The sequence below is a fragment of the Ictidomys tridecemlineatus genome, chromosome 11 (assembly GCF_052094955.1).
Source record: "Ictidomys tridecemlineatus isolate mIctTri1 chromosome 11, mIctTri1.hap1, whole genome shotgun sequence".
Lineage (NCBI taxonomy): Eukaryota > Metazoa > Chordata > Mammalia > Rodentia > Sciuridae > Ictidomys > Ictidomys tridecemlineatus.
Window position 1 is genome coordinate 87282478 of NC_135487.1, and position 15622 is coordinate 87298099.

The window sequence follows — 15622 nt, forward strand, 5'->3', positions numbered from 1 at the left end:
GTGATGACAGGCTTAGAGGGGGAGACACGACCAGCCCTTTGGAAACATATGTATCTTAGCAATATTGTGAAAAGAAGAGTTTATTAACAATATCTGGTGCTAATGTAAACCACTAAGTGAAGCTCACTTGGATTCTGCAAGCCACTCTGGTTTATATTTTATTTTTTTTTCTCAAATAAAAAGGGATAGATTAATATTCCAGAAGTGTCTAGGACTAGATCCATAAAATAAATTACCCAAAAAGATGTAAGGAGCCTTCCTAAAATGTCTGTTTCATGATACTTGGCATGGCTACTGATGAGGACCAACTATATTTCCATATACACTTAATCTCTGGTCTTTCCACAAGCACATTCAACTAGCATAGGCATCTTCTTGGTTTGAATTGAGCAGATTTATATAAGGAGTCACTTAATACAGTGAGAGTAAAATTTACACATACTTCATGCCAAGCTGCCTGTGTCTTAACTTAAACCATTCCTACTGTCATAGGTATGTGCTTTTCATTAGCAGAAAACAAAAAAAGACTTCAACTGTGAAAAGCTGATTGGAACCCTAAATGGCATTTTTGTTGAATTAATTTAAGCTGTGATAATAATGAGACATCAAAATCACAGTATCACGTAATATTCAAAATACTGTTAGAAAATAAATTAACACTTCATTTTGAAGTCCTTCTCCATTATTTCCTTTCTCTCATACATTTTTATCGTCAGAAAACTCTCCTCGGTTCTTATATTCAAAGTATAAACAAAATCCAATGTCAAGCTGTCATCTCTTTCCGTAGTTGCTGTTTCCACTCTTTTGCAACCACAGCGACCTTTAAGAATATGAGACAGATCATGTCTCCATCTATCAAGTACTCCTATAACAGGGTGCCCAGGCCCTCTCTGATCTCATGTCTGACTTTTCACACTCTGACTCCCTGAGTCCCATCCATACACTGCCTTCCTGCCTCCTTCCTGCTGTTCCCCAGTGTTCTTCACTTTGCAAGAACCTCTTCCTCCACATCCCCTCAGGGCAATTCCTGCTCCCTGAACTTTTCTCAATACCACATCATCAAAAAGACTGCCCAGTCTAAAATAGTACACTAAATACATCTATTTCTTGGATTTATTTTCATTCATAGAACTATCAGCACTTCCTGTATTTTTGCCTCTTCTGTTGTTGATCTTTTCTATTAGAATTTAAGCTCCAGGTGTGGAGAGACTTCACATGGGCTATTCATGGCCTCACCTGTGCCCTGTAGATGTCTAGTCAAGTAGTGGATAAATACTTACAGATTGAATAGCCTATCATCGTGAGAAATGTAGTTTAATAAATCAAAGTGTGATTAAATGCTAATAATTTTTTAATTGAAATTGTAATGCTAGTTGGGTTCAACAAATATGTCACATTTTAACAGTATCAAATGAATAATACAGTGCGGCACATGGTAAGCACTTGATACATTATGATTGAATAAATATATGAATGAAAGGTGTTTATTTAATCCAATATATTGTCAGTAATATTTTACCACTGTGATACATGTAAATATAACTATTGTTCTGTTTGATAATCAATAAAAATGTTTATTGAGCATTTCCCATGTCTTATTTTAATAACTTATTCCAATTAAGCACTGCCTATCATTTTCAAATAGAATGCTGGCCATGATAAATTAATTTTTTCACTTAAGAAGGCATCCTAATGAGGGTAAATAAGACAAAGAAAAACAATGTTTGAATAATAAGATGAATTAAAAATGTCTTAAACAAATATTAAATATGAATTAAATTTTACCTTGGTGTTGGCTAATGGTCAAAAATAGAAACATAATGTGATATAATATTTTACTTTTCTATAGGATAATAATTTAAATTACTTGTGAAAGTCTATTTTTTTCTGGCACTGAGAGTTGGAGGTTTCTCTCGGGTCCTGACAAAGACACAATGTATATGAATTATTTTTTCCACCTGCACTTCTCTTTCCTTCTGTCTATAGCCAAAAGTTCTATATCTGATAAAGCTATTTTAGGGGTCTAAATACAGCAATTAAAAGTGTAGTAAAATTTAATGCACATTTGTTTGTGTTTAGTGGCTCCCTAAGCAAAAGGCAATCATTACAACACAGAATTCAGCAGTTTCAGAAGACTGTAGTTTGAGCCTGACTACCTAAATCCCAAAGCTACCTCTGCCAATTTCCAACTTTATGACATCAGACAAATCAGATAAACTTTCTGTGACTTGGTCCCCTTATCAGTAATATTTATTAACATTATCTTCTTAAAGTTTTTGTGAATAATTAAATAATTTAGCTATGTGTTAAGTGCTTAGAACAGTATGGACATATATCAATTATTAGATAAGGCTTCTATGATCACATATTACTATTACTGGTAAAAAAAATAATAATAAGTCAAATTAGATCATTCCCTACTTAAGATGCTCCACTGACTTCCTATCTCACTGAGAACAGAATTTGTAGCCTCCTAGGATGTGTTATGCCATCTGGCTTTCCAAGAATTTTTCCACGCTCACCATCCCACTCTGCTCCTACCATGTTGGTTTCCTCCATGTTGGAACAAATGAAATCAGAAGCTTTGCATTGGCTTCCTCTCCTCCTAGAATAGAATGCTTGTGATTCTCAGCATGGCATGTCCCTCACCTCCTTGACTTGTTCCATTCCTATGGAGATTTTCCTGACATTACTTTTAACAATTGTTCTGCCCACTGTCTTTCCCCTTCCTCTGCACTATTTTTCTGTCACACTTATACTTATATAATCTTTACTAATGTATTTCTAAATATTTTGCCTGCCTAGACTGCAAGATAAATTATGCAAGGTAGGCATTTCATTGTTTTGTTTTTTCATTCCCAGACCCTAGAAAAAACCGTATCACACTTCATAAATATTTGTTGAATGATTAAGTGAAAGTATTGTTTTCAGCATAGCTAACACATTTGGTCACTGGCTACTTACTTCCCATCAGCAATGTTAACAGTTCTGAAGAGGGGATAATCTTCTGGAGCAGGTTTTCCAGTGTGGTCTTCAAACAGAAAAACAGGGGATCTCCCAACCTCAACACCAATTTGCTGAATACCATGCTCATTATATATAGATAAGAGGAAAGATTGAATTCCTTTTTTGGGTTTTACTGTAAATAATACTGAAAAATCTTCCGGAAAAGTTCCACCTGAAAAGAGAAGTCCAATGTGTTAGAAATTCTATATTTCCAAATTGTCCTTAGATCACAGCATTATTTTTGAACTTTCTATGTGGCCTTAATGAGTCATCTAAATTCAAAAAGTAAACAGTTTAACAAACAAATGGGGTAGGTGGGGGGCACTCTATGACTCAATTAACTTTCCATGTAATACTGATCCAAGTTATTTTCAAACTTTAAAGTCACTCATTTAAAGCATGATGATTATGAGAAATTGAGTTTGAAGTAAGAAAACACAATCATGGTTCCAATACAATATCAAAAACATAACAGTAACTCTTGAAACACCTATTTAAGCATTAATTTTGGCAAAAGGTCGGTATTTTCTGACTGTGTCTAGTCAGAGGCATTTTAATGACATTTTATAAAGATATTATTTTCATCATCCCTTCAAAAGTTCGAGTTTTTGATCAGTTTTTGATACCACACGATGCAGTTTCACATATAAGAAGCATATGTATTTATCAATGAAAAGTATTGGGTACTTAGCTAACTTGATTCTAAAGTCATGAAGACATTTTTCCATATATATATAATTTTTCCACATATATAATTTCCATATATATATATACACATATATATAATTTCCCTGTATATATGTGTATATATATAAAATTTAAACCTCTTACTATCCTGGCATATAAGTAAAACAGGCAAAATTATTTGAGGGATGAGTTTAGTTTAAAAAAGATGTCCATTTGCAAAACAGGTGTATGTGCATGTATGATAGATAATACCTGGACCAATATTAAGAGTTCATGTACAATCCATTGACTGCAAATTCTATTACAGGGAGTACTATAAAATAATAAAGGCATTATGAATGTGTCTGTCACACATTCACATTCAATTACAGAAGATCAGCAATTCTACTTCTAAGAATTTACAAAGAGAGGACACTTGTATGTAAAGATATGATGTTGTCATCAAAGCACTATTTATAATGACAAAATATTAAAATGGGTTGCAATGGCTGAGACTGGTTGAATAAAATACAGATTATCCACATAATGGAATCCTATGAAGCCGCTTAAAAGAATGTAACAGATAGTTTAGCAATGCCCTGTTTTAAAATAAAAAATAAAATGCCTGAAGATGTAGATCAATGATAAATAACCCTAGTGTTCAGTCATAAGTATCAGTAAACAAATACATAAATAAAAGCATGTAACAGAAAGATGTTTGATTAAATGGAAATTATTTAAAATATATTATGGAAGGAAAAATAACAAGCCATGCAGACACATTTTATGCTAAAAATATTTGCATGGAATAATTAAGCAGAAGGTTTTGTATCATATCTCTGTCCTTTGACATTCTTACTATGTGTTCTTGGTAAATAACTGAAAAACTTCTTAGTTGGTTTTCAAACCATTAATAAAATAATCTGTCCCACCAGGATGTTCTGGTAATTAAATAAGAGTATATCACACCCAAAAGAGCAATCAATGTGGGCTATTCTGCTCTTATCTCATATATATGTATATATACATATACACATATATATGTATAAAATATATATTTATATAGTTAAGTGAAACTAATACAAAACACAAAATTGAAAAAAATGTGTAAAAATGTTCAATGCTGTCACAGCAAATCCATCAATCCATCTATCTAGTTCCAATTCAATTTATACATCTAGTTTTGTTCAATTTGATTTATTTTTTAAATTTTGTGGTACTAGGGATTGAACCCAGGGCACTGTACCTGCTAGGCAAGCACTCCACCACTGAGCTAAACTCCCAGCCTTCAATTGAATTTAAATACCACAAAAACATACAATTTTACATTTATGGAAATCAATAGAAAGAATATAGTCATAGGAAGAAAATGGAAAGATAATAAAACAAATCAACTAACAAAATGCTACCAGGTGCAATGGTGTACACCTGTAATCCCAGGAGCTCGAGAGGCTGAGGCAGGAGGATCGTGAGTTCAAAGCCAGCCTCAGCCAAAGCAAGGCGCTAAGGAACTCAGTGAGACTCTGTCTCTAAATAAAATACAAAATAGGGCTGGGAATGTGGCTCAATGGTTGAATGCCCTTGATTCAATCCCTATTAACCACCCCCCCCAAAAAATGCTTATTGCCAGCTCACACTATAATTATATAGCTAGGTAATCCAGCCCATTATTATTAGCAAACAAACTTTTTCTTCAAACAAATACTTCAGAATACTAAGAACAACAAGACACTGTAACTGCATCTAAATTTTTCAAAGATTTTATTCACTGAAATAAATTGATATTAAAATATTATGAGCTAGTGGAAACTAATGCCTTGTCCACTATTTTAGACATTTATAAAAATGTCTACATAGAGACATCTAGGGAAAGTGGAATTCCAGGGAATAATACCTTCATACAAGACTAAAAGAATGAAAAATTTTAATTAACCATCCAATATATACACCTTAACTTTTGAAAATCTCTGGCTTCTTACTATACAAAGCACTAAAATTTGTCCATTAAAATGTCTATTTCCCATTTTAAAGTTAAACATTAAGGATTTTAATTGCGATCTTTAAGTTCTGACCTTTCAGAAATAAAATAAGCTGTCTAAGAAAATCATGACTTGATGTCAAAATTATCAGTCTAACCTAGACACCCACCTTAGTTTCCTTCCTATGATAATTAATATTGTTCATAACTTAGTGGATTAATCAGACAAATGTTAGTTTCACAACAGAAATGCATTCACTGAAAATGTAAAATTTCACCAGAAATAAGTGATGAGAATTTATAGTAGAGATAAAATATGGGCTTTTGCAGTTTAATCCATATTTTGAAATATATAAATAGATTAAGAATAAAGCATGTTAAATGACTTGTTAAAAAGTGCTATTATTCCTTCCTGAGTTTATAAAAGTCATATATTTCTATATATATGTAATAATAATCTTGACATATTGTTGTTGGTATAACAAATTCAATAGTGATTGTTAAACCAAGCTTTTAAGATCCTTAAATGTTGCCTCCAGTAATACATTTGAAATGAAAAAGGCATAATAACTTTTTAATATTTTAATATTACCCTCCTCTGATTGTTACAAAGATATAGGTCAATATATGTAAAGTTTCTTGTACAGAGTCTGTCTCATGGCATGGGCTCTAAAGGGCTTCCATTCAGCTCCAACTTTCAGAAATTTAACTTAAAGGTTTCAAGTTGGGACTTTGAAAGACACATACCTTAATTCTACCAGAATATTTTAATGACTGTATCCAACCGACAACTTCTCACTGCTCCATTGATGAGTACTAAAGTTTCCAGTCCTTCTGCTTATTCTTTAGAAAAGAAATTGCTTTTATATCTTCTTATAATGCATGATAGTATATTCCAAATATGTTTTTCAAAGATGTTTTTTACTGCTTTATAATTAATATTTACTATTTTAATATTTTTAATGGTAATCTGTTGTGACTAATTTTTACTATCATTTTGCTTAATGGACAGAAAACTCTACCGTCCAGAATGGCAAGCTTGTAATCATTTCCATGATGTTATCTATAATATGTGTCTCTTATCTGAAATGCTCACTGTTAGAATCATGCCTCAGACTCAATCATGTGAGAAGGAGTAAAAACATTCATATAGTTAAATTCTGTTAATTGGAATGGAAGAAGATCCTACAGACATAAATTATTTTCTTTCTTCATGAGTAAAACAAGATGACATATAAAATTAATCAAATTAGCTAACTACCATCTTGGAATACAGATAAACAGACCCTGATAATGACCCAATTATAAAAAAATTATAAACAATAACTTCATGAGTATTTCTAAAATATTTCTATTAGTCTACATTTTCTCTACTTTTTCTCTCTTGAAAATTCCCATTACTATTTCTATTAGAAATGCAATAGGAAATTAAAAAGTAATGACTTTTACTATTTGAAAATTTTAAATTGAATTTTTAAAATATGTTCTAACTTTTTTTTTTAAGAGAGAGTGAGAGAGGAGAGAGAGAGAGAGAGAGAGAGAGAGAGAGAGAGAGAGAGAGAGAGAGGAGAGAGAGAGAGAGAGAATTTTTAATATTTATTTTTTTAGTTCTCGGCGGACACAACATCTTTGTTTGTATGTGGTGCTGAGGATCGAACCCGGGCCACACACATGCCAGGCGAGCACGCTACCGCTTGAGCCACATCCCCAGCCCCGTTCTAACTTAATTTTTAATTTTTAAAGCCAGAAATTTTAGGCTTCTTTCTTATACACTGTAACTTTTGTTTATCACAAATAATAGCAAAGCACAAAACATATTGGAAAATTCAATGAACAATCAAAATAAATGAAATATACTTTAACATGTCTTTGCATGAAAAGTGTGCTTTATTGTTTTATAATTGTTTAATTCCTTGATTCATACCTTTCTGTTAGTAAAAGTTTTACTAAAAATAGAAAATTTAAATCTCTTGAGATAGAGAAGGTATAGGACAATATGAAGAAATTAATTGCAAACTGCTGCTGAGAAGATTCTAATGCATCAGAAATAAATTTTGATAATATATGAAATATTGGCCTTGGAGAAAAACAAATGTTGATTAAATATTGATCCCTCTATAACTTGGTAGAGTCAGACAGCATCTGTGAAACTGTTTCCTCCTCTGTTAAACAGGGATTAGGACACCTAACTTAAACTTATAAGGATAAATAATTTGTCATGTGTCAATTGCAAGTAGGTGCAAGGAGCTACCTGCTTAGAAAACTTGATACTCAGAAATTTTCATTCACCATTCAATTCCCTTTTCCCACAGTATCATAATTTCTAGATAATTAGTGTTATGAGATCAATTCGTTCTTTCATAGAAGAAAAGAAATTATTTACCATGTATTTTTCCGTACCATTATGAAACCCTGCTAGGTGAAGTCTTAGAAAATCTCTAGTCCCAGAACTCCCAGTAACTATAAGATGTGACTAGCTTTATTATATTTCAGATAAGAATAGCATGCAAAGTTAATGCAAAATTAATATCTACCACAGAAGTGTTTCTTTCAACAGAAACAGTACTAAGTATTAGTCTTAAGAAAATACATATTAATTATGTCTAAATCCACATGCCTATTAAACAAACTAGTCAGTAAGAGTAAGGTCTCCTTCCAATACCCACTTCTTCCAATGAAAAAGTTCTACATGATCACATACAAAAATGGAATGGTCATAAAATGCTGCCTTCGAATTCTGTCATGTTGAAATTATAAATTATTAAGGGTTAAAATAAGCATATTTTCTGTGATTGTGATGAATTAAAAGATTGGCAATAATTATTTTCATTTCATCACTTTGGTGATCACAACGTATTTGGTAACTGATATATGATCAAATTATATTTCAACCTATAATTGGGTATTATATAGAATGGTAAAAAGAAATAGTCATTAGCAAAGAAACAGTCAAAGGAGACTTAGTAGTAACAACAGTAGCAGTAATAGTAGGACTCACAATAAACTGAACATACCTGGAAATAACTGTTTAGTTGGGGCACTGAGTTGTGCTAGCTTTGAAACTCTGTAAGCAGTATCTGAACCTTGAGAGTTCTTTCTGTTTGTGCAAAATCCTGTTGTTTTTGATATTCCCTCTGGAGAATTGTGAAAATCTAGTGCTTTAAGTACATCAACTGGAGCAGCTGAAAAAAAAGTTTAAAAAATAATTAAAAAGACAATCTAATATAAAATGGAATATTTTAATACAGAAAATATTATGTCATTCCATCCTTCAAATTTACTGTTTACCATACCTCCCCAAGCATATGGATGAGTGTCTATGGACTGGGGTTAAAGATCATAATAGAAACCATATGAACATTCTCAAATGCAAAATCTAGAATAAAATTATAAATACACAAAATAGAAGGTATTGGTATGTGTATTTGAAATTTAATTTTGTCTATATAGTATATGTATATATGTGTGTGAATGTACATGTATCTGTGTCTGTGAGTATATATCAGGTATCTATATATAGATTTTTACCCTCTAAATTTGTAGTTATTTTATGACATTGCTTTATGCTTTACAGTGGAAACTAAAACTCCTGGAGTTGATTGTCCCCCTCACGTAGCCCTACAGTATTTAATGTTACTTTTGATGGAAGCATCCATTTCCCAAATCCAATTCATTCTATCTCCAACTACTGTGTAGGGTCAACATAAAATAAGTTTGGAATCTTAAACTTTCCTTTTCCTAGTGTGTCTTATTTGGATAACCAGCTTCAATGGTATAAAACTCACATACCATATAGTATATAATTCAATGGTTTGTGGAATATTATACTATCTCTTTTAAATTACAGTAAAATATATATAACATAAACATTTCCCATTCTTCAATTCAGTAGTCATAATTACACTCACAGTGTTGTGCAACTATCACTATTATCCATTTCTGAAACATTTTTATCACTTCAAACAGCAATTTTGTAACCACCATGCAATAATTTCCCATTCCCATATCTCTTCTCCTACCTCTAGTAAGCTGTAATCCACTTTATGTCCCTATGAAGTTGCCTATTCTAGAAACTTAATGTAAGCGAAACTAAACAATATTTCTCTAAACATAGAAGTAAAAATGACTCATCAGCAATTTCACTACTAGGTACATGCCCCAAAGGCTCAAATTCAGGACTTGATGAGGAGTTGTATGCCAGTTGCAGCAGTTTCATAATAACCAGAGGTAGAAAGAAATCAGGTTTCCTTCAAGGTATGAAAGCATTAAGTTCTGACGCATCAAATTATCTCACCACCACACTGGAAACAGACCATGAAATAAGCAATCAACTACAACCTAGATGAACCTTCAAATCATTATGTTACATGAAATACTCCAGACAAAAAAGGACAAACTGGATATTTTTGACCTTCGAATTCTCTGGTCCACAACTATCCATTATTTAATCCACTAAGTCAAAACATTAATTGATTAGTGTAAGTACTGCTATAAAAATGGACTATGGAAACTATATTACTCAATGTACTTATGATCTACAGGCTTTCTGTATGTGTTCTAAAAAGAATATTGAAAGTAGGCCATGTGCTGACCAATGTGTCACTCAGCATGACTTACATATAGTTCTTATGTCACATATTATTATGGTTTGTATCTGAATGTCCCCCAATAGCTCATGTGTTGAAAGCATGAGTCCCAATGTATCGAGGTTCATAAGTGGGATTTTTAGACAATGATTAGGGCCTAATTCATTGGCTGGATTAATCCACTGTTAGCTGAACCGACTGAAGGCAGGTTGCATATGGCTAGAAGAATTAGGTCACTGGAGGCATGGCCTTAGGGACTATATCTGTACCTCACCGTTTCTCTGTCTCTCTCTCTCTCTCTCTCTGCTTCTCAGATCCCATGACCTGAGCAGCTTTCCTCCACCATACCCTTCTGTCATGATGTTCTGCCTCATCTCGGGCCCAGAGGAATGGAGTTGGCCAACCAGGAACTAAGACCTCTGAAACTGTGTGCCCAAAATAAACCTTTCCTCTGTTAAGTTTGTTCTTGGCAAGTATTTTGGTCACAGTGGTAAAAAAAATGACTAATATATATCTTTAAATTCTAATTGGGGAGACATTATTTATGTTCCAGTAACTATGTAAGAAACATCATTTACATTTATATAGGTGTAAACAGCACTATTTGCCTCATTTGTGTCTGAAAAAAAGAAGGTTATTGATTGAAAAAGTTATAGTAGAATAGAATTGTCATCACATTTCAGAACACAATTTGCTTCATAAACATATTTTTTTTTCTGGGATGACTTCATGAAAATGGGACTGATTTTGGAATCAGGAAATACCATCACCTTAATTCAGCATACCCCATGAAGTAGAGGCTGACCTACAACAGGATTTTGTTCTTTTTAAACTTACAATTTCAACCAATAATTTTACAGTAATTATCAATCTGGCATAGAATACATGAATGAATGACTGAATTTTGGCTTGTGAACATTGTGCATCTTATCTTTTCCTTAGTTCCTTACTTTTTCAGAAATACTAACTTCTATATTTTCAAACATATGACTTAAGCTTTATATAACTTGCCTTATACAGTATAATAGATATAATTTCCTTTAATAATGAAGTCCTTCTACCGATTACATCAAGCTTCTGAATGAAAATCCGTACACTATGTGGTAGGACACACATTTTTCCAAATTTAAAAAGAAAATGTTTTTTTTTTTTTTTTATAGAAATCAGACATTTCAAAGGAATCTTTAACTCTACTAAGTATGGTATTCTTTAGTTCAATTTTGGAATTTTTAAAAATTATAATGTGTTTGGAAACTTTTTTTTCACTAGTCCCTGTTTGCAATGGCCATTTTTTAGGCCAGTGGAATACCTGACCATTCTTCTTGTCTAATTTTCTCTTATCATTAAACAAAGAAAATAGCCATTAGAGTAATTGCCACATCCGGACAGCCTAATATGCATGCACTGGTCACTAGACTAGGTCCTTTACGGGCATGGACCCTCACAAACCTACTTTTGTATCCCCACGCTACAGGTGAGAGAATTTAGAATAAAAGAGGAAATTCAAGATAGTTCTGAGATCTATGTAAATATCAAGTATATGCTTTTTCCACTGCAACACCCTCACTGCTATATCCACAAAGGAAAACTACAGAAAAAAAAAAGACCTACAACATACATATAATAGTCTAAAATTATCTTGAGCCAGTTAACTGATTCCTCATGTTGATATTTATTTTAAATTAAACTCAATTCATGTTCCAGAATATAAATTACTACAAAGGAGAATGTTAATGAAAGCCACAATCTTATCCGCTTATTTTATTTTATCTTTGTGAAAAGCCATTTTCAAAAGCAGAGCTGAATAAGACTCCAGAACAGACATGAACACAGCCATGGAGTCTGTAATTTAGTGAAGAAAATAATGCAGCCCCATGGTCACGGTCAAAACTAGGCATAGGTAAACAGCATACCTATGATCACAAATTTCCTTTTCTCTATAATATCTCTTAACACAATGACCTTTTCCAAGGGCACAAACTTTGTCACATTTGTTCCTTTCTGCTCTGAAATGAATGTGCTAAAAACACAATCTCCGTACAGAATTCAAAATAAAGGTTCTCCTTTTAAAGTCTGGCAAAGTTCTTGATAGAGTCCATGATACAAAACCATAAATCTCTCCTCAAAAAATGGTAAAAAAACAGGAACATATTATAAAGATTTTAATTAAATTTTTTTTTCTGAAAAAGTACAGTAATTGAGCTAATAATATATAAAACTTTTTAAGCGAACTAAATAATAAATTAAAGCCACTTTCAAATTCTGCCTGTTATTTAAAAATCCTTAAAATCCTAGTATTTAATAAACTATCATAATATGGATTCTATTGGTTTAAACACATGCATACACGCGCGCACACACACACACACACACACACACACACATACATACACACACACCAGAGAAATTTAAATTTTGTTAGCAGAAACTTTTAAGATTAAAGTAAGTAATTTTTTATGCAATATATATAAAAAATGAAAGTTCCGATATTTAAAGCAATTTTAAATGCCCCAAATATTTTCATTATTTCTGTTTCTAACTGATATCAAAGACCATGATTAAATATTTCTGACGTATCCAATTCAGTATATTTTGTTCAATAATATCTTCCTGCCTTTTAATGCACATCGTTGGTAAATTTAAATAGAAGAACAGTATGTCAGAGCCCATTGCTCTACTACGAAGGCCATTTACTATGGTTTGGAGCTTGACTGTTCTTCATAGACACTATTGGGTGGTGCTGGAAACTTGAGGAGGTAGGGCCTAGTGGAAGAGAGTTAAGTGACTGGGGGCATGATCTTGAGGGGGATTTGGTACCCCAGTATCTTCTTCTCCTTCTCTCTTTGCTTCCAGCTGCCAGGAAGTGGACAGATTTTTCTCTACCACATACTGTAGTCATGATGTGCTGCCTTACCTCAGGCCAAAAAATGATAGAGCCAAGTGACGGTGGAATGAAGCTTTGAACCAAAATAACACTTATCCTTCCAGTTCCATCCTCTGCTGCATGCCCTTTATGATCTCTCCTTACCCCCTAATTCCATCCTCACTCAGTGCTCTTACCACACTGAAAGCAGACTTTCTGGAAGCCTTCCCTCTTGTAAATACACATATACACACACACTTGAACTACAGAAAATGGTGGTTGAAAGTGAAACGTGTGGAAATATTTAGAAGCAACTTTCTCTGAAGGTCACAAGAGTGTTTGGTCATCAAATTTAAAAATCTGAGATCCTACTATATCCTCTCTATTGCATTCCATTGACTCTTGAATGTCCTCACTCAGTCATCAGTCACTTTGGTTGTGGGTCTCTGGTCATTATTTCCCTGTTATTTCAGCATCCCCACAGATTATTGATCTAACACCTCAAAATGCTTTGACTGTTTTTCTTTATTTTTCTCGTCTAATCTCCTTCACACACTTCCATGACAGTAATGAAGACAGCATGACGTGGTGTTAAAGAGCCTGGCTGCTTCTGAATTCCATTAGTATCTATATGATTTGGACATATTACCCAACGGCTCTGTGCCTCAGTTTCTACATCTGTAAAATGAGAATAACAAAAATATTTACCTCAAAGAGCTTCTGCCAGAACAAAATTTTATTTGTTACAATGTCTTCGAATGGCATAGTGGTTGGGGAAACTATGCCTCTGGATTAAGATATTTTTGCTTCCCATCTTTATATGGTGCATAAAATAAGCATGGTTTTACACTTGTCAATAGTCAAAAACTCAAAATAATGCATAATATTTTAGGAGATATTAAAACTATATGAAATTTGGGGCTGAGGATATAGCTCAGTTGGTAGAGTGCTTTCCTTACATGTACAAGGTCCTGGGTTCAATTCCCAGAACGACATACACACATACACACACACACAAAATATATGAAATTTCAGTTTCGGCATTCATAAATAAATATTTTATTGGGACATAGCCACACTATTCATTTATTGTTCATAACTGCTTTCACAGTATGACAGTGCTGCACAGTTGCAACAGAGTTTGTATGGCCCACAATGGCTGACATATTTATCATTCAACCTTCTTATGCTAAGTCCTAAAGGCTAACTAGGATTAATCAGTGAAGAGGAGAAAGAAAGAAATGGCAATTATGGCAACACAGATACAGCAAGGTACGGAGTTCAAGGAAAGGAAAAAAGTCATGCTTGTTCAAGACCAACATTTAACATGTTCAGCTGTCCAAATTCTCCTTAGATGCACCATGCTACTGACACCTCTGGACAAACATTACACCCCTGTCATAAATTCATTTGCCATAAGCAAGCCATCTCTAGGTCAATAGAAAAGACATACCAGGGCCTCAAAAATATTTGTTCCATACATTTCCACTCCTCACCCCCAGATTTATTGTCCCAATTGGAATAAACTTCTTTCAGTTTGTAAGATGCACATTAATCTCTTTATCTTCCTTCATTGGCTATGCATAGTTGACTCATTTTTTTTAACCCTGATGTTAGAATAATTTGGAGCTGGACATGGTAGCGCATTCCTGTAACCCCAGCAACTCAGGAGACTGAGGCAAGAGGATCCTAAATTCAAAGCCAGTCTGGACAACTTAGCCAGGCCCTAAGCAACTTAGCAAGATTCTGTTTCAGATAAAAAATAAAAAGGGCTGGGAATGTAGCTCAGTCACAAAGTGCCCCTGAATTCAATCCCCAATACCAAAAAAAGAAAGAAAAGAAAAAACAGAATCACCTGGAGAGCTTTTAAAACATATGGATGCCTGTGTCCCACCCCAGAATTAACAAACTGGAATGACTGTGGTGAGGCCCAAGCATCATCCATGTTTTAAAATTTTCCCAGCTGAATATAATGTGCAATCAGGGATAAAAACAGGTAGATCCCAAACTAGTCAATGTTTTGGTCTAAACCTAAGTATGTCATTTTCTAGGAAACCTTTATTTTCCCAGGCAGCGGAACTCCCTCATAGTAGCCTATATTACCCTTGAATAACACACATTATTTCATTTTCCTAATTTTATAATCATGACTCTGCACAATATGGTCTTGGACACAATCTAAAAAAATAATATGATTTCTTGTTATTTGCACACACTACTAAATTCATTTCTTTCTCTCTCTCATAGTTTATTAACATTTGTCTCCCCTGATAAATTGTTAACCCTCTGATAGTGAACAGGGATATTCATATTCACTGTTGTACTGCCAAAGGATAGAAGTTGAAACACAGAAAATAATCAATAGAGATATATTTCACAAATAAATGAACGAGTAGCTATATCCAGCCTCTGAGTTGAAATATCTTTCCCATCAATCTAAAAGGGAAATGAAGAAGGTTGGAAGTGATATTAACCAATAATAATTTGAAGAGATTTCCAAGTTTGATTCAGGTATGATAAGAA

At 33.3% G+C, this 15622-nt stretch overlaps 1 protein-coding gene across 7 annotated transcripts in view; it reads right to left on the reverse strand.

The window, feature by feature from the left end:
- Nucleotides 1-15622, reverse strand: part of Col11a1 (collagen type XI alpha 1 chain) — a 208372-nt gene that overhangs the window by 176994 nt on the left and 15756 nt on the right. For all 7 annotated transcript variants that reach the window (XM_078026837.1, XM_078026836.1, XM_078026841.1 and 4 more), the window contains 2 exons: nucleotides 8665-8832; nucleotides 2965-3178 (listed from right to left, as the gene is read on the reverse strand). In XM_078026837.1, the coding sequence (XP_077882963.1) occupies nucleotides 2965-3178; nucleotides 8665-8832 (382 nt within the window). The remainder of the gene's footprint in view (nucleotides 1-2964; nucleotides 3179-8664; nucleotides 8833-15622) is intronic.